This window comes from Plecotus auritus (assembly GCF_963455305.1).
Source record: "Plecotus auritus genome assembly, chromosome: 8".
Taxonomy (NCBI): Eukaryota; Metazoa; Chordata; class Mammalia; order Chiroptera; family Vespertilionidae; genus Plecotus; species Plecotus auritus.
This window is the reverse complement of record NC_137782.1, coordinates 130,873,387-130,898,963: the sequence shown is the minus strand read 5'-3', so window position 1 is coordinate 130,898,963 and position 25,577 is coordinate 130,873,387. Positions and strand designations below refer to the sequence as shown.

General features: G+C 37.4%; 1 protein-coding gene across 8 annotated transcripts in view; it reads left to right on the top strand.

Annotated features, from left to right (window-relative positions):
• The window catches only part of ZNF638 (zinc finger protein 638), a 114,449-nt gene that overhangs the window by 30,249 nt on the left and 58,623 nt on the right, over positions 1–25,577 (top strand). For 2 of the 8 annotated variants that reach the window (XM_080685772.1, XM_080685779.1), the window contains exon 2: positions 21,694–23,209. The exons of 1 other annotated variant lie outside the window; for it this stretch is intronic. In XM_080685772.1, the coding sequence (XP_080541898.1) occupies positions 21,694–23,209 (1,516 nt within the window). Of the gene's footprint in view, positions 1–5,609; positions 5,769–21,693; positions 23,210–25,577 lie in introns of those variants that run through there. 5 more of the 8 variants (XM_080685774.1, XM_080685773.1, XM_080685777.1 and 2 more) reach the window with 5 other exon arrangements.

The following is a 25,577-nucleotide window of genomic DNA, read 5'->3' as shown; positions in this document are numbered from 1 at the left end:
AACTTATTATTTTTTATTTCAGAGAGGAAGGGAGAGGGGAGGAGAGAGAGAAACATCAATGATGAGAGAATCATCAATTGGCTGCCTCCACTGGGAATCGAGCCTGCAATTCGGGCATATGCCCTGATTAGGAATTAATCCATGACCTCCTCGTTCATAGATCCTCGCTCAACCACTGACTTCTTGAAGTGAAATGTGTCAAAGAAATTTTGGACATATTCCGGAACAACCTTAGCTCCGGCCACACCATCTTGTCCTTTCACATCATTTCACTTCAGCCGAGCTGGCCTTCTTATTCCCCAAACACACCCAACATGCTCCTGTTCCAGGGCCTTTGCATTTGGCGTGTCCTCTGTTGGAAAGCTCCTCTTTTAGATATCTGTATGGCTTTCCCCTTCTTCCTTTATATCTTTGCTCAGATGTCACCTCAGCAGAGATGACTTCCCTGACTATCCTGTTTACAGCATTACCCAGCCGCTGATTCATCTTTACCCTTATTTGCTTTATTTTCTTTATTTTGTTACCACATTATATATTTATTTGTTTATTGTTTCTTTCTACTAAAATGTAAATTGTATGAAAGCAGTCACTTGATTTTTGCTGACTGCCATATCTTCTAGTGCTTAAAATACACAGAATATGTATTCAATGTAATGTAAGTCAAATTGTGTCACTTTTTTGCTCAAAACCTTTCCCATTTCAAAACCAAAGCTCTTAAAATTGCCTATGTTATGGACTGAATTGTGCCCCCCTCCAAATTCATATGTTAAAGTTTTAACCCCCGGCACAGCTTAGAATATATTTGGTATTTCCAATTAAATGAGGCCATGTGGGTGGGACCTAATCCAATGTGACCAGTGTCCTTATAAGAAGAGGGAGAGACACCAGAGATACATATGCACATAGAAAAGCCACATGAGACCCTAGCCGGTCTGGCTCAGTGGATAGAGCTTCGGCCTGCAGACTGAAGGGTCCCAGGTTCTATTCTGGTCAAAGGGCATATGCCTGAGTTTCAGGCTCGATCCCCAGTGTGGGGCATGCAGGAGGCAGCCAATCAATGATTCTCTCTCATCATTGATGTTTCTATCTCTCTCTCCCTCTCCCTTTCTCTCTGAAATCAATAAAAAGGAAAGAAAGAAAGAAAAGCAACGTGAGGACACATTAAGAAGGTAGCCAATTGTAAGCAAAGGAGAGGACCTCAGGAGAAACCGAACCTGTCCACACCTTGATCTTGGACTTCCAGTCCTCAGAGCTGTGAGAGAATACATTCCTGTTGTTTAAGGCACCCAGCTTCTGCTATGGCAGCCTGAGCAGACTAATACAGCCTGTAAGCATTCCTGGTTACTATCACTTCATTCTCAGTGTTCCCTCTTACTCATGCTGTTGTAGCCTCTGGCCTTCTTGCTGTTCCTAAGTATGCCAAACTGGCTTTCACCTCAGAGCTGTCTTTCCATGAAGGCTGTACATGCCATAATGGCAGGAGTTAGTGTTGTCATCTGCTTTGCCACTGATTTTTTTGGTGCCCAGAAGAGTTCCTGGCACAGAGTAGGCCCTGAGTAATATTTATTGGATCAGTTAATGAATAAACAAATGGAAGTGGTCCATGGGTGGAGAACTAGATTAGCAAGACGGGCTAGAATGACTATAAATTCATTTCCCATGTGGGATTTAATAATTTGTTATTGTTGCTATTGCTTGTTTTTTAAAGGGAAGAGACACTTCAATGAAAGTGGAGAGAAGAGTGGTTTACTTAGTATCTGAAAACTTAACGATTAATTTAATACATTTGGAAGAAAACAAAGTTAGGTCCCTACTTCACATCACAAAAATGATAAATTTTAGATTAATTAAATATCTAAGTATAAAAAGAAAATTGTGAAGTTGCAAACAAAAATTTAAAAAGCTTAGGATAATTTTTGTATAATTTCTTGGTGTGTATGCTTCTGGGTATGGCTTCTTAGCTAAAAAGAACACTAAGAAGTCATAAGGAAAAAGATTGATTACTTTTAAATTTTATAGTAGCAGAAGACCCTCAGACAAAATATTGAATATTAAAAAGTTTTTTTAAAGGAGGAAATGGCCCGGAGCATCAACCTATGAACCAGGAGGTCACAGTTCTATTCCCAGTCAGGGCACATGCTCGAGTTGCGGGCTCAATCCCCAGTGTGGGGCGTGTAGGAGGTAGCCGATTCATGATTTTCTCTCATCATTGATGTTTCTGTCTCTCTCTCCCTCTCCCTTCCTCTCTGAAATCAATAAAAACATATTTAAAAAATAAATAAAGGAGGAAATGCACATGGTTAGTAGATCTGAAAGGATGCTCAACAGTTTCATTCACACACACACACACACACACACACACACACACACACACAATTTTATACCCATCAGGGTCATTCATTCATTCATTCATCAAACACACACTTAAGTTTTGCCCAGCTGGTGTGTCTCAGTGGTGAGTGTCGGCCTATGAACTAGGAGGTCATGGTTTGATTCCTGGTCAGGGCACATGCCCAGATTGCAGGCTCGATCTCTAGTGGGGGTGGGGGAGGGCATACAGGAGGCAGCCAATCAGTGATTCTGTCTCATCATTGATGTTTTTATCATTCTCTCCCTCTCTAAGTCAATAAAAAAAAAATAAATATTTTTAAAACACACACACTGAGTTTTTACTGTGTGCCAAGTATCATTCTAGGTATTGGAGACAAAGCAGTGAAGAAAACAGAGAAATACCCTGACGTCAGAGAGCGCATGTTCTATTGGAGATAAATAGATAAGAAACCATAAGAAATAAATTATATGACATGTTAGAAGGTGATAAATGTCATAGAAATAAACAAATCCTTGTTAGGGGGCAACATAAAGGAAATAAAAGGAATTTAAGAGGTTATTTTGTTCAACTCTAGAGAAATGAAAATCTAGATGACATGGATGCTTTTTTAGGAGAATATATATTACAAAAATGATTGTGGAGGAAAAAGAGAAATTCTAATCAAATTACATATCATAAAATATCTAGAGAAAGTTGTTTAAGAGCAGCCCCTAGAAAAAGCACCAGAGGAAATATTTCAGAGCTGAATTCTACCAAACCTTTAAAGAACCAGTCAAAAGAAAAAAATAAAAATAAAGAACTAGTCAAGTTCCAATGATATTTATTTCAGAGAAAGAAGAGATGTTGTGGAAAAATTGTCATTCTCCTATATGTTTAGTGGAATTTGTACAGTATAAACTCTTCGGAAACTATTCCAACGATATCTATTAAATTTATATACATATATGTCTTTATTTATTTATATACACTAATAAAAGAGTAAGATGCAAATTGACCATACCTTCGTGGCGCCCATCAGCCAATCAGGAGTGAGTATGCAAATTAATCCAACAAAGATGGAAGGTTAATTTGCATATCCAGGCGCCAAGCGGCCGGTGTCGGGGCAGGACGCTTGTGTTCCACACCGCCCTGGCCGCTCTGGGCCTCTGGGCAGCATGGGAAGGCGGAAAGGTGGCTCTCGGCTGGAGTGAAAAGGCAACTCTGGCCGGAGCAAAGGCGGTACCAGCAGCCAGGGGAATGAAGGCCCGTTCTTGCACGAATCTTCGTGCATCAGGCCTCTAGTTAAATATATTTTTATTGATTTCAGAAAGGAAGGAAGAGAGAGATAGCAACATCAATAATGAGAATCATTAATTGGCTTCCTCCTGCATGCCCCTTACTAGGGATCGGGCCTGCAACCCAGGCATGTGCCCTTGACCAGAATTGAACCTGGGACCCTTCAGTCTGTAGGCCGACCCTCTATCTTCTGAGCCAAACTGGTTAGAGCTACATTATATGTCTTTTAATCAAACAGTCTCACTATTAGGATTCTAGACTTTAGAAATAAAAATATCAGTTCACAAGGCTGTTTGTATATAGCAATATTTGTAGTATAAAAACTACTCAAAACTACAGTGTTCAATAACAGGTTGAATAATTGCTGATGGAGCCATACTATGCATATTATGCCACAATTTTATTTATTTTATGTTTTATTTTTTTAAATATATTTTCATTGATTTCAGAGAGGAAGGAAGAGGGAGAGATAGAAACATCAATGATGAGAGAGAATCATTGATTGGCTGTGTCCTGCACACACCCTAACTGGGAATTGAATTGTGACCTCTTGGTTGATAGGTTGCCCGACACTCAACCACTGAGCAATGCCAGCCGGGCTTATGCCACAATTTTAAAAAGAGAGGATGTATAGTTTATGTGGAGAAACACCAGTGATCAGAAAAGCAAATGCAGCCTTGCATGTAAATTTTTGGAAAAAAGAATAAAGAATATTTCCCAATATTTATAGGTAGCCTGTTTGTGTATATTTGTATGAATAGGAAGAAATGTATTGATGGAAACACCCACTGAGTTTTTACAAATTTTAACATTGGTTATTTGGAGTTTTGGGAGAGCTTGCTGGTTTTTTCTTTGTTGTTTTTGGCTTGTTACCTTAGGCAGGATTTGTAGTTTGAAAGGAAAATCTGATAAAATCCTATATAATAAAAGGCTAATATGCAAATTGACGAACAGCAGAATGACTGGTCACTATGATGCGCACTGACCACCAGGGGCCAGACGCTCAATGCAGGAGCTGCCCCCTGGTGGTCAGTGCACTCCCACAGGGGGAACTCTGTTCATCCAGAAGCCGGGCTCAAGGCTGGCGAGCGCAGTGGCGGTGGCAGGAGCCTCTCCCACCTCCGCGGCAGCACTGAGGATGTCCTACTGCAGGTTTAGGCCCGCTTCCTGTCAGTCAGACATCCCCTGAGGGCTCCCAGACTGCGAGAGGGCACAGGCCGGGCTGAGGGACCCTCCCCCCTTGAGTGCACAAATTTTGTGCACTGGGCTTCTAGTACATTTTATAAAAGACTTTTCTTTCAGCTTTTTCTAATGTGAATAAAAGAAATACATCAGCTTGGTGCTAGGTAAACCTGATGCATGAGACTCAGGGTAGGTGGTATTTTGTTTGCTATTCATAAGGCAGGGCTCGTGAGTTTCCCCAGATTTTTCCCAATGATTGATTTTATGTTGAAGTAGTAAGTAGAGTGAGCTTGAGAAATTACTCAAATTATCTCAACCCAAGGTTTTTCGTCAGTAAAATAAAGGTTGAAAATATCTACCACTCATATTTTTATTGTGAAATAACATATGAAAGGACTTTGAGAGTGTTAAGCTCTTAACTGAATAACTTTTAATTGAATTCTAATTTCCTGACATTTTGAGTGGCTCTGATATGTGCTATAGGGATGCAAAAACAAACAAAAGAAAAGTACAAGGGGAAAGGATAAAGGCCGGTAAAATCTTAGCCATGTAAAGCATGACATCAGGTGCAAGGTGAATATTATCTAATTTAATGTATTGTTGAAGGCAACAATAATCAAGGAAGACCATGGAAGAGGTGAGACAATACAGGTTAGAGAGGCCCGTGATTTGGGTAGGACTGCCACAGAACAGGCCTAGGTATTGATACCGACTAGTGCTTTAGTTTCACTAGCACAAGATGCCTGAGTAGATGCAAGAGCGACCCCTTCTGGAACCAAGCTCCTTTTTCGTTCCTCCGGGCGAGCGTGGTGCGGGCTGTACGCAGGCGCCGGGAGCTGGGAAGGGATCGCTGAGGCCCTTTAGGCGCGCATGCGTGCAGTGCTGTGGAGGCAGTGGCTTCGTCGGCGTCGGGACTGGAGGCTGAGTGCTAAACTGTGTGGGGCGCAAATGGGATCCGGCTGTTAGTCGGTAGGCATAGGTAGGACCGCTGCCTTGTGGGGACTAGGGGGTTGGAAGGCGGGAGCCCATAGCGTGGGGGTCCTGAGCCTTTCCTAGGAGATCCTGGCCGACTATTGTATGTGTCGCAGCGGCTGCGCACAAAATGGCGGCGAGCAGACGGCGGGGGCGGGAGGAGGCTGGGGGACCCCCGGGATGGGGAGGGAAGCTTGGCCACCTCACTACCCCGTCGGCTCACCTCACCGCCCGGGAGGGCCGGGTCGGGCACCGGTGCTAGGATCGTGCTTCAGAAAGAGCCGCCTGACGCCGTTGCACTGGGCGGAGGAACGAGAAACAACCCTTTGGCAAGGCCGTGGCGGCCCCTTCCCCATCGGCGCCGGGCCTGCCGGGAGCGCGCCAGGCCTGACAGCCGCAGCGAGCGGTGGTGAGCCCCACCGAGGAGGGAGTGATCTTTCCCATTGGGCCTGAAGAGAGGCGGTGGAGCTTGAGCTGAGCCTTTGGGCTCGCGACATTGTGCAAGAGCGTGGAGAGAGAAGAGCATGATCGGGGCTGGGGCTGGGGCTGCGGGAGTCGGGAGAAAAGGGAAATGGCAGGATCCAGCGGCTTTGGCCGTCGGTGTTTCTTATGCCTGCCTTGTGCGGGTTTGAAAGCAAATAAATTGTCACCTCGGTGCGGGACACGGAGGGCGCGTAAATGGCTTCGATGTTTATTTCCAAATCTCTCAGGGGAGTCTTGAATACGGCTCCTCAGTGTTTTATTTTTGTGTAACTCCTACCTTGGGCCCCCTTCTGTTAAAGGTGGGGGGCAAATGTAAACCACATGCATGAATCTTTGAGGACGTTTGAAACTTACCTTTTGTTGTTTGAGGTAAATGCAAACGAAGGAGACATATTCCTACAAAATCTTTAGTTGGATTAGTCAATGAAGGCGGCATCAAGCTAATTTTTGTTAAAATTAAATTTTACTGTTTGGCAAAATTCTGAGGGAAATGCTATTTTAATCTGAGGAGTTCTGAAGAAAAATTTGTTACTAGGATCCGGCGATTTATATTGGTTCAAATTCTTTTGCTAACGGGCTTTGGAATTGTACACAAAAAATGTTCTTTTTTCCTTTATTTGATATAAAGTATTGATTTATTTTAACACTGGTTCAAATTTGCCATTCAAATTGATAAACTGGAAAAAGATTTTTTTAAAGGATTAATGAGGTTTATACAGAAAAAATAAACACATAATTTACATTATTTCAACATAGCTTTAAATTTCGTTGATGTTTAGTTATTCAACACTTAGTGAGCTTACGTTGCATTTAAAATATTTGACAGCATTTCATTACACTTTATTTTGTATTTTCATACACTGTAATATGCACTTGTAAATTCTTATATGGGCTCAACATGGTAATACATTACACTAAGCTGGGCCATTTCCTCCTTGGTTGTTCGTGTTCAAGCAAGTAAGGGTAAAGATAAAACAGTTGGGAGAAATCACAAAATTTCATACTCATTTGTTATTTATGTCACATGTCTATTACTTTGAATATTGGTTATATTAATAGTTTTTCAGTCTCTTGCATGTCATCTTTCATTATGGAGACTGTATATGTCAGATAATTTGGTTTAAAGAAACACTTCTTATGATTGGTGATTACTTTGTATTTCACGGTTGTCTTAAAGATTTTTCTCTTCCGTGCTCTTAAGAAGGTGATCTCTGGAAATTTTGTTTTCCTGTAGTGAAAGAAAATGAGAGAAATAGTTTAGTGGAGAGATAATAGGCTTTGGAATCAGAAGATCTGGATTCGAATCCCTGTTTTTCCTCTTAATATATGTGTGAGATTGTGGGTAAGTTATTTTAGTCTTTCTGAATTTCTGTTTCCTTATCTGTAAAATGGTGATTAATACTACCTACTTGGGATTGTTGTGAAGATTGAAACAGTGTATGGAAAGCTCCTATTCCTGGCATATAGGAGCTGTTGAATAAATGTCAGCTGTTACTTTTATTACAGATTTTTAGCGTCTTTTGATACAAAATTGCAACCTGTGGGTACTCCCTTTTATTTAAAAAGAAGGAGCTTAAGGAATTTAGGTTAAATTGATAAAATTTTGGAGCACTTATCAAAACATTGTAACCATTTATTTTTTATTTTATTATTTTTTAAAAATATATTTCTTTATTGATTTCAGAGAGGAAGGGAGAGGGATAGAGAGATAGATGAGAGAATCATTGATCCGCTGCCTCCTGCACGCCCCATACTGGGGATTGAGCCCACAACCTGGGCATGTACCCTTGGCCAGAATCGAACCTGGGACCCCTCAGTCACAGGCCGAGGCTCTGTCCACTGAGCCAAACCAGCCAGGGCGTAACCATTTATTTATGTGACTGTTATGTTCACCTTTGTATCTGTCCCAGTGTCCGATATGTATTTAGGGGTCCTCAAACTACGGCCTGCCGAGGACATTTATCCGGCCCGCCTGGTGCCGCTGCCTGTCCTGCTTAGCAGCCGACTCGTCCCGGGTCCGCAGTGCGCATAGGAATTTGTTCATAGTTTTTTTTTTTAAACTATAGTCCGGCCCTCTCACGGTCTGAGGGACAGTGAACTGGCCCCCTGTTTAAAAAGTTTGAGGACCCTTTCTAGATGCTCACAATTACAGTGAATGAACTCAGCTGGTAGTTGCAGAGGCAGGATAAGAACACAGGGCAGACTATTGGAGTCCAAATTCTACTCCTTCTATAACTAAATGCATATTGTTGAAGGTTTAGATATATTTTTCCAAATTCTTAATAAAATGCTGTACATACTAAGACACAGTGCTTCCAGTATGGGTGCCTGGTAACATAATTTGGGCTGTTTTGTGTAAAAATGAGCTATTGAGTGTTGAAATGTACTTTAGAGGTCCTCCAAAAACGGAAAGTAGTTATATTTGTGGAATGCTGGTAAGCACCTCTTTGTATCCAGCTTGACTGACTCTCTCATTGCTTCAGTTTTATTTACTGGGATCTGATTTTGTGGTTGAAAATTAAAATGGGAAGTTAATAGATATATGGAAGATATAAAGAGAATAATGAAAAGGAAGACCATAAGGAAAAGGTGAGGTGTTAGAAATAAAGCACAGCTATAGAAATCAGTGAGGGTTATTCCCTCACTGATCTCTAAGGTTTTGTTTTGAAAGAAAAGACTTGGGGAACATAGAAAGTTTTAAGGTACATATATTTTGATATTTTCATAGTGGTGACCTTGGGGTACCTACATTTTGGGTTATTTTTTAACTCTTGAACTCCTTAAATACCAAAATATGTATATTGTTCCAGTCTTGTTAAAGCTTTTATTTTTTTTCCTGCCTCATTTCTGCAGTCTTCATTTTCTTAAACTTTAATTGCCCTATTGTCCCTGCTAATGAGCATATATTTCCAACTTGCTTTTGTTTTGAATTTTTTTACTTAAAAAAACCACATTTTATTATGGAAAAATTCTAAACATACAATAAAGCATAATACAATGATTCACTACCCGTATACCTATCATCCAGCATTAAAAATTACAAGCTAATAATGGTCAATCTTGTCTCTACTCTCCACCTTAATTTTTTAAAGCAGATCCCATATCATTCATAAATTTGTAGTTCAGAAGTTTTTTCTAAATATTTAGAGAAAAACATGCTTAACACACCTAAAATAATAATTCCTTAATGTTAGGTAACCAATCAGTACTCAAATTTCCCAGTTTGTCTCATATACCACACACATGTGTGCATAAATGTATTTGTTTCTACTACCATATTGGAAATTTTAAAAATTATCTGAGTCTTAATAAAAGGAACAGATTCCTACCTGCTTCTTAAATAAAGCATTTTGTTTACTGTCTAACATGTTTTGAGCACCTACGGTATATCAGGAGGTATAGTTTTAATTATTCTTCACATTAACATTCTTAAGTGGGTATTGTTTTTATTCCATTTTTCACACAATCTAACTGAGGCTTGGTTAAAACACTGAATCTAGGGTCTATGTTCTTTAAAAATACTATGCTACATTAGTGTTAAATTTTATTTATGGGAGTTAACCACTTTTGCATGAAGTCATTCAGTGGCACCCTCCTACAGGGCGGGTGTCTTAAGATCATTGGAAATTTCCCCAAAGATCAGATTATTATGAATTGCATAATGGGCTGACTAACAGTCAATAGTTAGGGAGTGAGCATGATGCAGGAGGGAAAAAAGGGCCAAATCCAGACATTTGCTTAAGGCTTATGTTCTTTACCATATTGGAGGTTTTCTTCCTACTGCCATACTTGCTTATAGTCCAGTCCTTTTTTTTGACCTAGTACAGTGGTCGGCAAACCGCGGCTCGCGAGCCACATGCGGCTCTTTGGCCCCTTGAATGTGGCTCTTCCACAAAATACCACGTGTGGGTGCGCACGTACAGTGTGATTGAAACTTAGTGGCCCATGGGCAGAAGTCGGTTTTCGGCTCTCAAAAGAAATTTCAATCGTTGTACTGTTGATATTTGGCTCTGTTGACTAATGAGTTTGCCGACCACTGACCTAGTATATCATATATAACTAAGAAGTTAGATAGTCCAGTGTTGGATTTAAAACTTTGGGCCATTAACTATTTTTGAATGAAGTAAAGCCCTGGCTGACAGGAATTTCCTGTCGCTTTTCGCTCTTTTTCTTCCCTCTATTGTCACACACACACACACGCACGCACACACGCACACACGCACACACGCACACACACCCCGACCCCTCCCTCCACACTATTTGAGAGAAGCCTACATTGTGCTCCTCTAGTTTATTTTCTAAGAATATTTTCTGAGTCATAGTATAGTTACTATCTCCATAAATTTAACATTAATAAAACTTTAATTTACCATATTCTGATTTTGTTAATTGACCCAATAATGTCCTTTATATCAGTTTCTGTTTTTGTTCTCCCCCTACCCCCCACCCCCAGTACAGGATCAGTCTAGGTCGGATTAAATAATTGCCTTTAGTTGTCATGTCTCTTTAGTCTTCTTTACTTTGGAACATTTCCATAACCTTTCTTTATCTGTGAAATTGACATTTTTGAAGAATACAATCTACCTTTTTTTTTTTTAATAGAACATTTCTCATTTTGGTCAAAGTGTTTGATTTCTCCCCCACCCCCACTTTCTTGGAATTAACTGACCTGTGGAAAGACATTTTAGGGTTATGCAAATGTTCTACTCTTCATCAAAATTTCACTCTGGATTTAACATGCACAGATGATTCTTACTCAAACCAATCTTTATTATGATGGTTACAAACTGATGATTCTCCAACTAAGCAGTCTCTCTACAAATACATTGCTCTATTGGTATGGAGTTAAGAACCCCTGGTTTTCTCAGTGGTTTATAAGGTTTATAATTTATTGCTATCCAGTTCTTTCTTACTTGCTCCTATTTTATATCTATATATTTTGTCTTCCACAGTGAGAACCATGGCTCTCACCACTATCAAAACATTTACTTACATCCCTAACCGGTTTGGCTCAGTGGATAGAGTGTCGGCTTGCGGACTGAAAGGTCCCAGGTTCGATTCTGGTCAAGGGCATGTACCTTGGTTGCGGGTACATCCCCAGTAGGGGGTGTGCAGGAGGCAGGTGATCAATGTTTCTCTCTCATCGATGTTTCTATCCCTCTCTCTTCCTCTCTGTAAAAAATCAATAAAATATATTTTTTAAAAAACATTTACTTACTCAATCTTATAGCTAGTAATTTCAGAATTATTTTACCTATACCACTACAAAACAAAACCAAACCAAACCAAATCCCACCCAAAAAACTAAAAAAGGTAAGAATTTGTTTGTAGCTCTCCCCTTTCTCCTAGCTACCCCTAAATTGAGGGTATATAAATCAAATATAGGTTTTATAGCACTTGCATTAGGTTTTTAAAAAATGTTTTTATTGATTTTAGAGAGGAAGAGATAGAAATATCAGTTGGCTCCTTCACACCCCTTACTGGGGATCAAGTCCCAAACCTAGGCATGTGCCATGACCTGGAATCAAACAGGTGATCTCTTGGTGCATGGTATGATGCTCAAGCCACAATGAAGCCACACTGGCCAGGCACATTAGTTTTCTTTTTCCCCTTCAGTGAGTTAAATGATTGAATTAGTATGCTTTTAATTTTAGATTTTCCCTCTTTGCCATTCTTGTTTTAATTTTTAAAAAATGTAGATTGTTAACATACTTTTAAAAGTCAAAACTATGTAATAAGATCTACTCCATGAAATATTCCCCCTTTTTAAAAAGCCTTTCAGTTACTTCTACAGGTAACCAGCTTTATTGTTTTCTGTTATCCTACCTATGTGTGTTTGTTTTCTTTTGTAACCATAAACAGATATGTGTTTTCTTATTTCCATTCCTTATACAAAAAGTAACATACTAAATATGCTCTTTTGTACTTTGTAAAGAGTTTAAGACATTTGGCAGTTTATCCATAATTAAAGATTTTGGAAACTTACTTCAGGCAAATGGGAACATTTTTTGGATTGTGCATTTCATGAACGAAGTGAATATCCAAATGGCAGGCACGGCAAGCATGCAATTAGGCTTCAGGAACCTTTGGAACTGGGTAGTTGGATGTCTTCAGTACTGTATTTATCTCTTGGTCCTGCTTACCTCTGTTGTATTGACTACATTTTGTTTCTGTTTTATGCTTTCTCACTAAAATAGTAAATATGCTGTCAACAACATTTGAGTTTTATCAGCATCCATCACTTTTCCCATTTCTGATTTTTAAAAAATCCCAGGAAAGATTTCTTTTTCTTTTTTTTTTTTTAATCTTCACCCCAGGATATTTTTCTACTGATTTTTAGAGAGTGTGGAAGAGAGAGGGAAAGACAGAGAGAAATATCGATGAGAGAGAGAAACACATCAATTGGTTGCCTCCTGCACGAGCCCTGACCACAGCCTGGGCCAGGGAGAAGCCTGCAACTGAGGTACATGCCCTTGACGGAAATCGAACCCAGGATCCTTTGGTCCACAGGCTGATGCTTTATCCACTGAGCCAAACTGGCTAGGGTGAAAGATTCCTTTATTCAAAATTGGATTAAGTGGTTTCTCTTGGACTAATGTATTATATTTGTTGAGGGTAGCAAAGTTAGCAGGGCCAGTGCACGTCTCTGGGCATTATTTACTATGAATACAGTTATGTATGCAGTTCATATGATCCTAAAAAAAGTATATATCTGATTGTACTCATTTATCCTGTTTATCAAAAAGTTGTCTTCCTGGAAATGTTAACTATTAAATAATTGCTCTGGGGTTGTTAATGCATGGTTCTCGTGGTAATTTGTTCCTGTCATTAGCAAGTTGATATTCCATTTCCTTTCTAATCTGAAATCATATTTATCAATCTTTCCAGATAGTGAAGTTTGTAATGCCCTTTATGTTACCAAACGTTTCTAATTGTCTGCTTATTGTATCTTTGACAATTTCCTTGAGGCACCACACTTTTGGCATTTTAATATACAGCATGGTACTCTATCCACACTTAATGGCACCTTCAGAATTTGCATACCCTTTGTGATTGACGTACACTTTGTAGTTCTCTCCTTTCTCCTAGCTACCCCAAAACTGAGATCTCGGTACAAAACATGGTAGAAAAGAGTTGGCTAAGTGGATCTATCTATATACTAGAAGAAATTAGCAGATTGAGTGCCAGTTAAACTGAGGAAAGCATAGAAGATATGTACTCTTGTATTATTAACTAGTGTAATACTTGCATTCTTAGGTGCAAACATGGATTTATTTATTCTGAGGTAAACAGTTCCTCTAACAAAGCAGTACTGATTGAGGTATGTGGGTATATACCTAGAAAAGTGATGTTAATGATAGTTTTCCCTTTGTGGTAAGATTATACAAAATTTTTTTGTTCTTTTTCTGTATGTCATGGGGATTATTTTTCTTTTGGGGGATGGTGGTCATGAACATACATTTTCTATAATTAGAAAAGCAAAGCTATAAAATAAATTTAAATTTAAAATAGCTAGAACATGGCATGGAAAGAACACTGAGAGTTAAGGTTCTAGTTATGATCTTACCACTTGGTTCCAAGGCCTTACTTAATTTGTAAACTGGGACGCCCTTGCTTACAAGGTTGTTGTGAGGCTCAAATGAGATAATGAATATTAAAGTGCTTTTTAAACCATGACATGCTGTAAAGTTCAAGTGTGGGATTTGCTATAAATCTCTTTATTTCAATGAAGCCATTATGATCTAGCTCAGTGGTCGGCAAACTCATTAGTCAACAAAGCCAAATATCAACAATACAACGATTGAAATTTCTTTTGAGAGCCAAATTTTTTAAACTTAAACTTCTAACGCCACTTCTTCAAAATAGACTCGCCCAGGCCGTGGTATTTTGTGGAAGAGCCACACTGAAGGGGCCAAAGAGCCCCATGTGGCTCGCGAGCCGCAGTTTGCCGACCATGGATCTAGCTGATTAATTTTTGACGACACTTGTATTTATAGATTTTAGATTTTTTTTTTTTTTACCAATATCTAAAGAAAATTAAGGATTCTTTTTCTTCTGAAAGAGTGCATCAAAGTAACAGGCGGTTCTTGATTGTATAACTCAGAAATACCTCATGGGACCTAATGGTGATATCTTTTTAGTTCATCAAACTATTTTTTCATGTCTGTCTCAAGAACTCAGTTTCTACTAGATATTTCTGAAAGAATTTTTATGATTGGCATTTTATTGAATATTTCTTGTTTCAGTGTGATATGTTTTAGGTCCTAAAAGAACATAAAAAAGAATTTTTAACTGTTACTTGTCAAATAATAAATTTCAGGAGTTCACAATGTGTTGTGGCTATTAAATGTCCTGTTTTTGAAGTTTTTTATTATTAATTTTTATTTCATTTTAGAGAAAGAGCAGAAGTGGGAGGGAGGAGAGAAAAACATCAATTTGTTGTTCCACTTATTTATCATTCATTGGTTGCTTCTTTTATGTGCCCTGACTGGAGATCAAACCCTCACCCTTGGTGTATCGGGATGATGCTCTAACCAACTGAGCTACCTGGCTAGGGCCTGAAAAATATTAAATACAGGAAAACAAAATGTTGATTGAAAATGGTAAATAGTATAGTTCTAATTTCATACAATAAAGTTTGGTGTGCCCTCCTTCCCTTACCATCCATGCATGTACACAGAACTAGAAGACATATCAAAATATTTGTTCACTCTAAGCGATGAGTTGTTTTTTGTTTTTCTTTTTTAGGTGATGGTTTTATTGGTAAGGATTTCTTACTACTTTTTATTGTTTTCTATAACAAGCTTACGTTTCTTATGTCATCAGGAATACAATTTATTTTAAAGGGTTAATACTACTTAACTGCAATTGTTTTCAAAGGAGTTAATTAAGAACTCAGATCTCAACCCAGATTTTCCAAGTTCATAAGTTGGCTTTTGTAAATTCCCCTAGCTAAATGAACCTCTTTATGGCCAGAGCTTTTGGAGTTAAATGAAAAAGGCTTAATAATGAATGGTTGTGTTTATTTCAGTTGTTTCCAGGTGTTAATGCCAAATTTACCTTTGTCTTACTGTTTCCTCACATTGTTTTTAAGTTATACCATATATATTCTCAAAAGACAGAGAGGGTTTATTTTCTTGGGTATGGCATAACCTAATTTTTAATCAGAGATTTCTTATGAAGAACCATTTGCTTGTTTTGCTTAATTTTACTTTCTTTGTTTCACAAATTAGTTTTGTTCACTAAAAAGGTATAATGAAACAAAAAGAGTAGCATATGAAACTGTTTAGTAATGGGTAAGTCAGTCAGTTAGGTGGGAAGGACAGGTGTAGGGAATAATTAACTAAAAAGAGATTTTTTTACTTAAATCTGCATTTGTTATATTTATACATTAATCATAACAAGTTAGTTGATATTGGCTTTTGTTAGACTGGTGTGATAATGTTAGATTGAGAAGTATGAAGTTGTGTTGGTTTTATACTCCTGTTTTTGTTTTCTATTAATGTAATACTTAATATTTAGCACTTCAACTTTTTATTTTGGAAATGTTCAAATATGTAAAAAAGTAGAGAGGAAAAGTAATAAATCCTTATGAAACTCATTCAGCTTGCACAGCAAATATGTTTGCTAGTCCTGCTTCATCAAACTTCTTACCCACCACCTACTCCTATCCCCTACTCAGACACACACCCTTTTTTCCCTGTGCTTCCCAAGCCTAGCATTAAAAGCTTTTAAATATTGTGGCCTGTGCTCTGTGTCTTAAAAATATTTTTCATTTAGAGCCTCAGTTAATTAAAAAAAAAATTAAGCAGTATTTCTCCCTAAGGCAGTATTTCTGTATATTGCATGGCTGGAAGAATAAGAAAAATTCAAAATTCCGTATTGTAGCATATTGTTAGGAAGTATTTGTTTTAAAAATTTAAATTGAGCCAAAACCGGTTTGGCTCAGTGGATAGAGCGTCGGCCTGCGGACTGAAAGGTCCCGGGTTCGATTCCGGTCAAGGGCATGTACCTTGGTTGTGGGCACATCCTCAGTGGGAGGTGTGCAGGAGGCAGCTGATCGATGTTTCTCTCTCATCGATGTTTCTAGCTCTCTATCCCTCTCCCTTCCTCTCTGTGAAATATCAATAAAATATATTTAAAAAAAAATTTAAATTGAAATGTAGAGGATTAATTTTTTTAGCTATTAGTTATCCAGAAAATGGCATATTCTTTAATAGTTCTGGATAATGAAAATTATATTTACTGTATCAAGCCTGTGTTCTGAGTATATGGCTATCATTTGTTACCTTGTTTGTATAAATTCTGTGATATTAACAATATTTAAACTTACTATCAAATTAGTAAATGCCATTGTTGGCAAAAATGCCTTTGGTTTCTTTACTTCTAATAGCAGATTTAGAATACCTAGAACTCTATTACATTACTCACACCAACTTGACTTTAGACATAGGTGATGTGAACTAATACTGTTTACATATTTATATATATAATACCATTGTATGGGCATTTCATCTTTAAACAGCATTTTATTTTGTTTCTTGTTCATATGCTAATATAAATAACTTGAGTTTTTTCATCCACTAGTTCTTATCCTTAAGGTCTATCTTAACAGGGATGAATAGTAGCATTCCTTTTTTTACACATGCATAATATGAATATACTTTAGTTTATTCAACCAACTTCCAGTTTCTGCAAACCCTCTTAATTACAAAAGTGTGAAAAGGGAAAATTCCACGAGATTTCTAACTATATTTTATCACTTTGGTTTCTTTAACTCTTATGAGATATTAGCTCCATCTTTAAAACTTAAGTGTTAGTTCTATGAAGGAAGAACCTTCTACTTCCTCACCTAAAACAATTTTTTAAATTGTATGAGTAACAGCTGGATTTGAAATGACTCTGATATATTTATTCTTAAGAGGATAGTTTCCTCTTAAGTTTTTTAGTATTTTTAAAAGATATCCAAAAGACCTGATACTTGCTCTTTAGAATTTTATTCCCATGGATCAATTGAGAATGCCATAAATTCCTCTGTTTCTATCAGGTATTAGTATTTGCATTAAGTAGTTTTATGCTGGGGCATCATTGATAGGTCTAAAGGTTAAACATGAGAAAGGGGAGAAAAGATGTAACAAAAGGAAGCTGATGGTGTGGGGCTTGTCTTAAATTAGATTTGAAGAAATAAGGCTTCAGAATTATATAATTGCAAAATGAAGTTTATAATGCCTTATAAATAGAAAGGTTGAAATATAAATATAAACATCTTTTTAGTTAAAGCATTTGGAGTGAATGTGAATGATAGCTGTAAGAAGGTTAAACGGTAACTTACCTAAATGATTAAAACTGTGCTTTACACTTTAAGAGTAATGCAAGTGAAATATGAATATACTTAAATTCCGTTCACAAAGAAAATAGAAGATTACTTAGGTTTTTTTTTACCCATTGAAGATAGTGTTATTTGAAATATAGATTGTAGGCAGACTTTTTATTAGAGTTTCAAAAATGTATTTGTCAGTTTTTGCTAATGCCCAATATTGTGTTTCATGCTTTGATTTAAAATTTAAATCATTGTAGTGAGAATAGAAATGCAGATAGCTATATAGTTTCTCATTAGTGATGTTTTGATGAACAACATTGTCGGAAACTCTTCTACCAGGATTAGAAATGATATGGTGTAGTGTAAGAAGGTGTTTGATGATTCTGTATTAGTGGATTACTGTCTGAAAATGTTACTAAATACAAACTTAAAGGAAATAAAACATGCTGGACTTAAAAGTCTGAAATTTGGAAGGAGACTTGGGATAAAGGTTAGGAGAAGTGTTGGCTTAAAGTAAGGAGGATTAAAGAAACTTATTCTCAAAGAGGAGGTTGGTGGAGGATACCTGTTGAATATGACATTTGTGGTGTAATGATGGATTTTCCACAGTATTCATGCCAAGAGAGAAATTTTTGTATCTTTAGCTAGCAGGTCCTGGTATCAGAATGCTTAATAAATAGCTATGGCTGACCAGGCCTCTAATTTGTCTTACCGAGAGACGGGAGAGGTCTCTTTGGGGAGCTAGGACTGTTAATTTTGTCCTCATTATATTAGATTTCACAATGGACTAACGATATGGGGAGTCTGGTGTGATCTTTTTAAGGCTCCTAAAAGCAAACAAGCCAAACCTCTGCTTATTGATAGTTGAAATTCTTTAGTTAGGAAAAGGCCTTTTAATTCTCCTCTTCATATATATTTTAGACTGTTGCGTGAAAGATTGGTGTTTTTTCAGGACTGATTTCAGTGACTACACACTGGTACAGATACGCTAGTTGTTAAAATATTGAAATAATTTTGCCATGATTTGTAAATAGCTGTTACCCCAAAGGTGGACTTCTACTTTCCCCACTTTAGTACTTCCTTCCTGAGGACCGCCCTACCATCACCTTATGCACAGCAACTAAAAACTGAAGGGCAGTGGATGAAGGAGGGGCTCAAATTGCTGTTGATTATTAATTGCTTGTGCTTTACTAATTACTAAATATTCCAAATATCACTCCTGGGTATATACACTACTCAAGATTGAGAAGTGCAAAATGAAAAAAAGGGTTTTGGTAAACAACAGGGCACCTCAGAGCCTTTAATATGCAATAGTTATTGTGCCCCTCTGAGAAGGGTTGCACAAGAATGCATTTCACACTCTCTTGACCAGGAAACGCCTTTGTAGAAGACCTACAATTTTACAGGACACTGGTTTCTGCAGAATATACCATATGAAGGGCTGCTCTCTTGCAGTCTATTAATGTATATTTACATCAGTGTTAAGATGGTGCTGGGAATATTAACGTGCATACATAGGTTTTTTATTATTAAGGAACTTAAAATGTGGGTATTTCTAATGATACATGTTTATAATTCTATGTGGTAATTAGATGACCGATTGATATCTGTTCCTTTTTGGTTTATTATGGGGGAGAAACGGTATTTGGAAAAGTTTGTGCTTCTGCAGTAGTGAAAGGAATCTTCACCAATTCAGGAAAATAGTGCAGAAAGAGTAGATGACAAACTGCTTGCATAAGTGATTATTTTTAAGGACTAGGTCAATACAGAGTTGTTCTTGGAAGTATTTTTATTTTGTAGAAGGTAGGTACAGTTTTATGTGATTTATGATTGTTTAAAAAGACCTGGAATTTGTGATAAATGAACATTATTTACAGAAAATTTGGATATCATTGTTTAGTAACTGGTGTCTGCTGCTTGCACCCAATGAATTAGAAGCCTACATAATACTTACTGTATTTTTGTGTTTATTATACTTTGAAAATAGTCTGTGTCAAGTATGAGGACTTTGGATATGATAATTCAAATAGCTTAAATATTTGAGGGTATTTCAAGTAGGAATAGAGTTATATCCTTGGGAGATAAGACAACAATGAGCATGCCTTCAATTGAGACTAGGTTGTTGAAAAAGACTGCATTCATATGAACAGAAAAACAAGATAGTAAAAGATACGAGTCCCAAAATGGTATAAGCAATAAAGTTTGTTGGAAGACTCACTCTGAGCCTTGGTGGTCAAGGAAGGTTTAATGGAGACTGACCTTGAAGAATGAGTAAAATCAAATAAATCAGGTCAAGGCAAAGTTGTTTCCTTCATGTGTTTTGATTGGAAGAGATGAAGGGAAGTAAGAAGACAGAAATAGGAGCAATGGCCTAGTTGGAATAAGTGTTTGTAAAATTAGGAGGGTAGAAATTGACTAGGTTGAGTATACTTTCCACATAAAACTAAGACATAAAGGGAATGAGATTCTATTGGATTTTTTAATAGAGGGTGATGTGGCAAGAATGTCCTTTTATAAAAATTAAATGTAGTGGCAGCCTGCGAGATGGTTGGAAGGAAGAGTGTTATCAGATAAAACCTATATCTCAGCTGAATCTCCATTTCATTAACATTATATATGTTTCCCACCCTGCATTTCTATTGGTTATCAAAGTAGGGGGACTTGATAGAAATAGGCACGGTCTGTGTTTTGTTTTTTTAACTAAAAGGGCCAGCACGTCCTTTGACTGCTGACCTTGGTCCTGAATGATAGCTAAAGTGCGATTTCTCTGAGAAGTGGGTTGGAGTGAGTTATGCTGCATTCCGAAGGGTTGGGCAGCAACCAGTTTTAACTAATACAATGCCTGGGAACTGCAAGATATTCTTGCTCACATCTATTGGTAGTTAAGAGCATGGATTATGGGGCCAAAATACTTGGAATGCAAATCTTGGCCTGGCCACCTATCTATGTAAATTACTTAACACATTGCAGACAGATCTCGAGAATTCCCACTTCATATTACACAGTGTTTTACAAAGTATCATACTTTAAAAAGATATTAGCTTGTAAGAACATGTAATAAATTACTTCAAAATGCAATGGGTATTTAATTTTAAAGCGTGCCTTTAACATTTATGTAAAACGTTTTTTGTACTTGTTCAGTAGAAACTTATCTGGCCACTGGGTAAAGCTAGCAATAAAACTACTGGTCCGCAATGTGTTAACTTCTCTGTGCCTTAGTATCCTCCTCATAAAAGTGTGCATATCTCAGGGGGTTGTTGTGAGAAATGAATCAGTCTGTGTAAAGTACATGTACAGTACTCTATAACATTATAGTTAATCGTCCACATATACAGGAGTAGGCAAAAGTAGGTTTATAGATGTAATACACATAAATAATGTAATAATAATAATAATAATAATACAAGAATAAACTGTTACATGTACTCACAATTTGCCCACCCTATATTTGTCTTTATGCTCATCCTGGAGGGAATCCAAGAGAAAGATGATTGGTTTTGTTGCATATTTTTCTGTATTTTATAATCAAATACATTCTATTGCACACTATTTTGTCAGACTCTGTAGTCAAGTTATTGGTGACAAATTTGCATCTTAAAAGAAACAACTGTTTAACAGCAGATCCTTATGCATAGTCTAATTGCTATATGGAATTTAATTACATGTGGTTCCAAGGAAGCTGTGTCTTAGAGAACTGGGTCTTGTAAAATTTTAGGTTTACAGTTCCTATTTTCATTGTTTGTATATCTGATAACATAAATATTGTGTGTGCATTTCTAAGTATTTTAATGCTTTCATCTTTTTTTCTCCGTATTAAAGCATGAAATAATCCTATTTTTCAAGATTATTTAGGAGTTGTAATTATCGCTCAGCACCTAGGACAGCACCCATTGTAACAGTATGCATGAACCTCTGGCTTGAGGTTTGTTTGGGTTTGTGTTCTGCATTTGGGAAGAAGAAGAGAAAGTTTTTGGGAAAGTTTAAAATCCTTGTAAGCACTTAATCTCAACCTGTATGAAATGCAGAATCCTTTCATGGCTTTGTTTCAAAATGTTTTACACTGGCTGTAGACCCACTTCATGAAGTAGTTTGAGTTAAAATGATCTAATATTTGTGTTTTAACTTTCAGCTTTGTGTTATTCTTGGAAAATTTCGCACCACTTGTGAATTCCTTGAACCTGGGCATTGCAAACCCACTTCTGTTGGGCCCATCTCCTTTGCACTTTGCTCAGATTAAGACTCAATTGGCGCTTCAGCAGCTGAATGCCGTTGCCTCACATAGTTCAACAACACCTTATACTTTATTAAATCAGGCTTTCTCGAAAATAGCCATGTCGAGACCCAGGTTTAATCCTCGAGGAAACTTTCCACTTCAGAGGCCACGAGCACCTAACCCTCCTGGGATGAGGCCTCCAGGACCATTTATGAGGCCTGGAGCTATGGGTCTTCCAAGATTTTACCCAGCAGGGAGAGCCCGTGGAATTCCACCCAGATTTGCTGGCCATGAATCTTATCAGAACATGGGACCACAGAGAATGAATGTTCAGGTAACTCAGCACCGAACTGATCCAAGATTGACCAAAGAAAAATTGGATTTTCATGAAGCACAACAAAAGAAAGAGAAACCTCATGGTAGCCGGTGGGATGATGAGTCTCAGATACCTGCATCAGTGGGAGTGAAACAGAGTCCTCTAACACAGGTTACAGAGCAGAGTCCTAAAGTGCAGAGCCGTTATACAAAAGAGAGTGCCTCAAGTATCTTAGCAAGTTTTGGATTATCTAATGAAGATTTAGAAGAACTCAGTCGCTATCCTGATGAACAGCTAACTCCTGAAAATATGCCATTAATTCTGAGGGATATAAGAATGCGAAAAATGGGGCGCCGATTACCTAACTTACCTTCTCAGAGCAGAAATAAAGAAACACTTGGTAGTGAGGCAGTTTCAAGTAATGTGATTGATTATGGGCATGCAAGCAAATATGGCTATACAGAAGATCCACTTGAAGTACGTATTTATGATCCTGAAATTCCAACTGATGAGGTCAAGAATGATTTTCGGTCACAGCAAAGCATTTCTGCATCTGTTCCTGCACCAAATGTGATTTGTAATTCTATGTTTCCTGTTGAAGATGTGTTTCGACAGATGGACTTCCCCAGTGAGTCCTCCAATAATCAGTCTTTTTTCCCAGTTGAGAGTGGAACTAAGATGCCAAGCTTACACATTTCAGGAAGACAGCCAGTCCTTGAACCTGTAAAATGTGTCAGCCAGTCCATTAGCCAAACAGTTAACCAGGCAATGAGTCGGTCTCTGATTCCACCATCTCTGAACCAGCAACCTTTTTCATCGGAATTAATTTCAGCTGTAAGCCAGCAAGAGCGGATCCCACGTGAGCCTGTGATTAATTCATCTAATGTCCACAGACCAGGAGGAAATAAAAAGAATTATCAGTCGGAGGCTGACATCCCCATTCAGTCTCCCTTTGGGATTGTGAAAGCGTCCTGGCTCCCCAAGCTTTCCCATGCTGATGTCCAAAAGATGAAGAGACTCCCAACACCTTCTATGATGAATGACTATTATGCAGCATCTCCAAGAATATTTCCACATTTCTGTTCTCTCTGTAACGTAGAATGTAGTCATTTGAAGGTGAGTGTTTTTAAACATCACTGTATAATGATACACAGCGCCCAAGTTTCCGCTATTCTCAAGTACATTGGTGTTAACTAGGCATTATGGAAATGGCAGGAGTTAATTTTGATTGCAACATCAACACTTAGTTGTAATCTAAGTAGTCCTGGCCTAAGTACTGAGTTGAGTGTTAGGCTTTCTGTATTCCTGTGACTGGGCACACCACATGGTTCGTCCATTTATTTTGAACTTTTGATTAGTTATCCCAGAAATTTATGCAGCATAAAATTTATATAACATAAACTGTATTCTTATAAGACAATGTCACATGAGTCACTTTAAATAGAGAATCTGTTAGTATAAAAATAAAAAGTTGGAATAAAGCATTTGTACTATACACTTTGAAGAGACAGTATGTTGTAGCCTTGCATGTATCTACGTGTCTTGGGCTAAAGACAGTTAATGTCAATTTAATCATTTTCTGACTCTCTGGACTAGGATTTTCAGTGTTTCATGAGAAGGAGCTTCCTAAAATAACTTAATCATAGCAAAAACTGAGTCGACGAGTTATTTGGAGACCAGTTGTGGGTTCAGCAAATAGAATGTAAAATGATAAAAATTTAGAGAAAAATATTTTTAAAATAAAGAAGCCTTAGGTATTCTCATGGTTAGTACAGTTAGAAGGAAGCGTTTTATAGAGGTGCTGAGGAGTAATGTAGAATATATTGTTAGTAATCATTGGTAGATTTGAGTAGGAATTTCCAAGTATGTTTTATTTACTTATATATATTTGGAAACCACTGTTTCTTCCATTTACTGATGTGATTTGTAAATTTATATCATAAATGGCCAAGAAGAAATGTACTTCTCATGATAATAAGCATTGATTCAAGGTCATAGCATTGTATACTTTGAATAGGCTTAAAAATCCATAGATATTCTCTTGTTGTTTTTTCTCCTTCCAATGCTGCCCTTTTATTGTCTATTATCCACTCATCAGGTTTCAGCCAACAAGAATCTGATACCTAGAGCTGATGCTTTTGTCATAAGGTTAACTCCAGCAAAGGAAAGCAGCATTCTACCTCATTTTAGCCAGATTTGCTGAGTTCTAATAAAATAATAGTTGCCTGATCCTGCCAAAGAGGATAGCAGAGTCTTGAAAAATCTCAGAATAATTTATAACACTTAGTTATAATCTGTAAGTACTCCTGGCCTAAGTACTGAATTGAGTGTTAGGCTTTCTGTATTCCATTTATTTTGAACTTTCAGTTAGTCATGATGAATCCAAAGAAAATTCCTTAAAATAAAGAACTTAAAAGTTTTCATTTTTATTCTGTAGACTAGAAAAGGTACAGTTTATAGAATCTCACTGCCTCCTAATTATTCACCTCAGGAATTAAAAAGTAATACAGGACAACAAATGATTTGGTGATGGTTTTTATCTTGTTTGGATTTGCTTAAGGGAGAGATACTTCATATTTTTATCTTGATTTCAGGCTTATATCAATTCAGGCCAGCATTATCTAATTTCCTATTACGTATTTAGCACTATGTAACTAAAAAGAAGTATGAATATACTTGAACATCAAGAAACTTGTATAGTTTAGTTAAATAAGACTAATTGAGTGATGGTGAATAGCTGCACTAAATCTTTCTGCACTTTAATGATCTGGGAGGGAGGACTTCGTGGAATAGGTTGAAGATGGGTCCTGAATGATGAATAGGCTTCAGTGTACCTGGGGGAGGAGGAATTACATTTCAGATGAGAGCAACAAATAAAAGTACAAAGGGACTTGAAAAGCCAGCCTAAGAAGTTTAGACTTAAGGTGAGAGGCATTAGAAAGCTAATTAAGGTTCTTGATATGTGACATGTAAAAAGTATATTTTAGGGAGATAAATCTGTTTGACATGTGCAGTGTGAATGGGAATGAGAAGAGATAGAGCAGGGCACTAATTTGAGGCTTCCCTAGTGAAAGACTGGGTTAATATAATAAAAGTAAAATTTAGAGTGGAAAAGAAATCATTTAGGGATCACTAGAGTTCACTGAGATTGATTGCTATTTAAGACAAATACCTTTTAACAGTCAAAACAGCATAATAGATCTAATCAATGAATGTTTCACTACTAGATGACTAAGTGATAGGAATTTGTGAACAAACATGGACTTATACAAACTACTTCTCTTGTTTCTGTGATATATTTTATTGCCTTGTATGAGTGCATATATATGACATGAATATGTGGCAAATAAATACTAATTACCAATAGCAAATATTTTCTTGCTAAGTAACATCTGGCAAGATGCTCCCCGCCTCTGGAGTCTTTAAAAATGTAGCCTGAAAAAGGCAACTATATAACGTGAAATGTATTTCTATTTCTAAATTG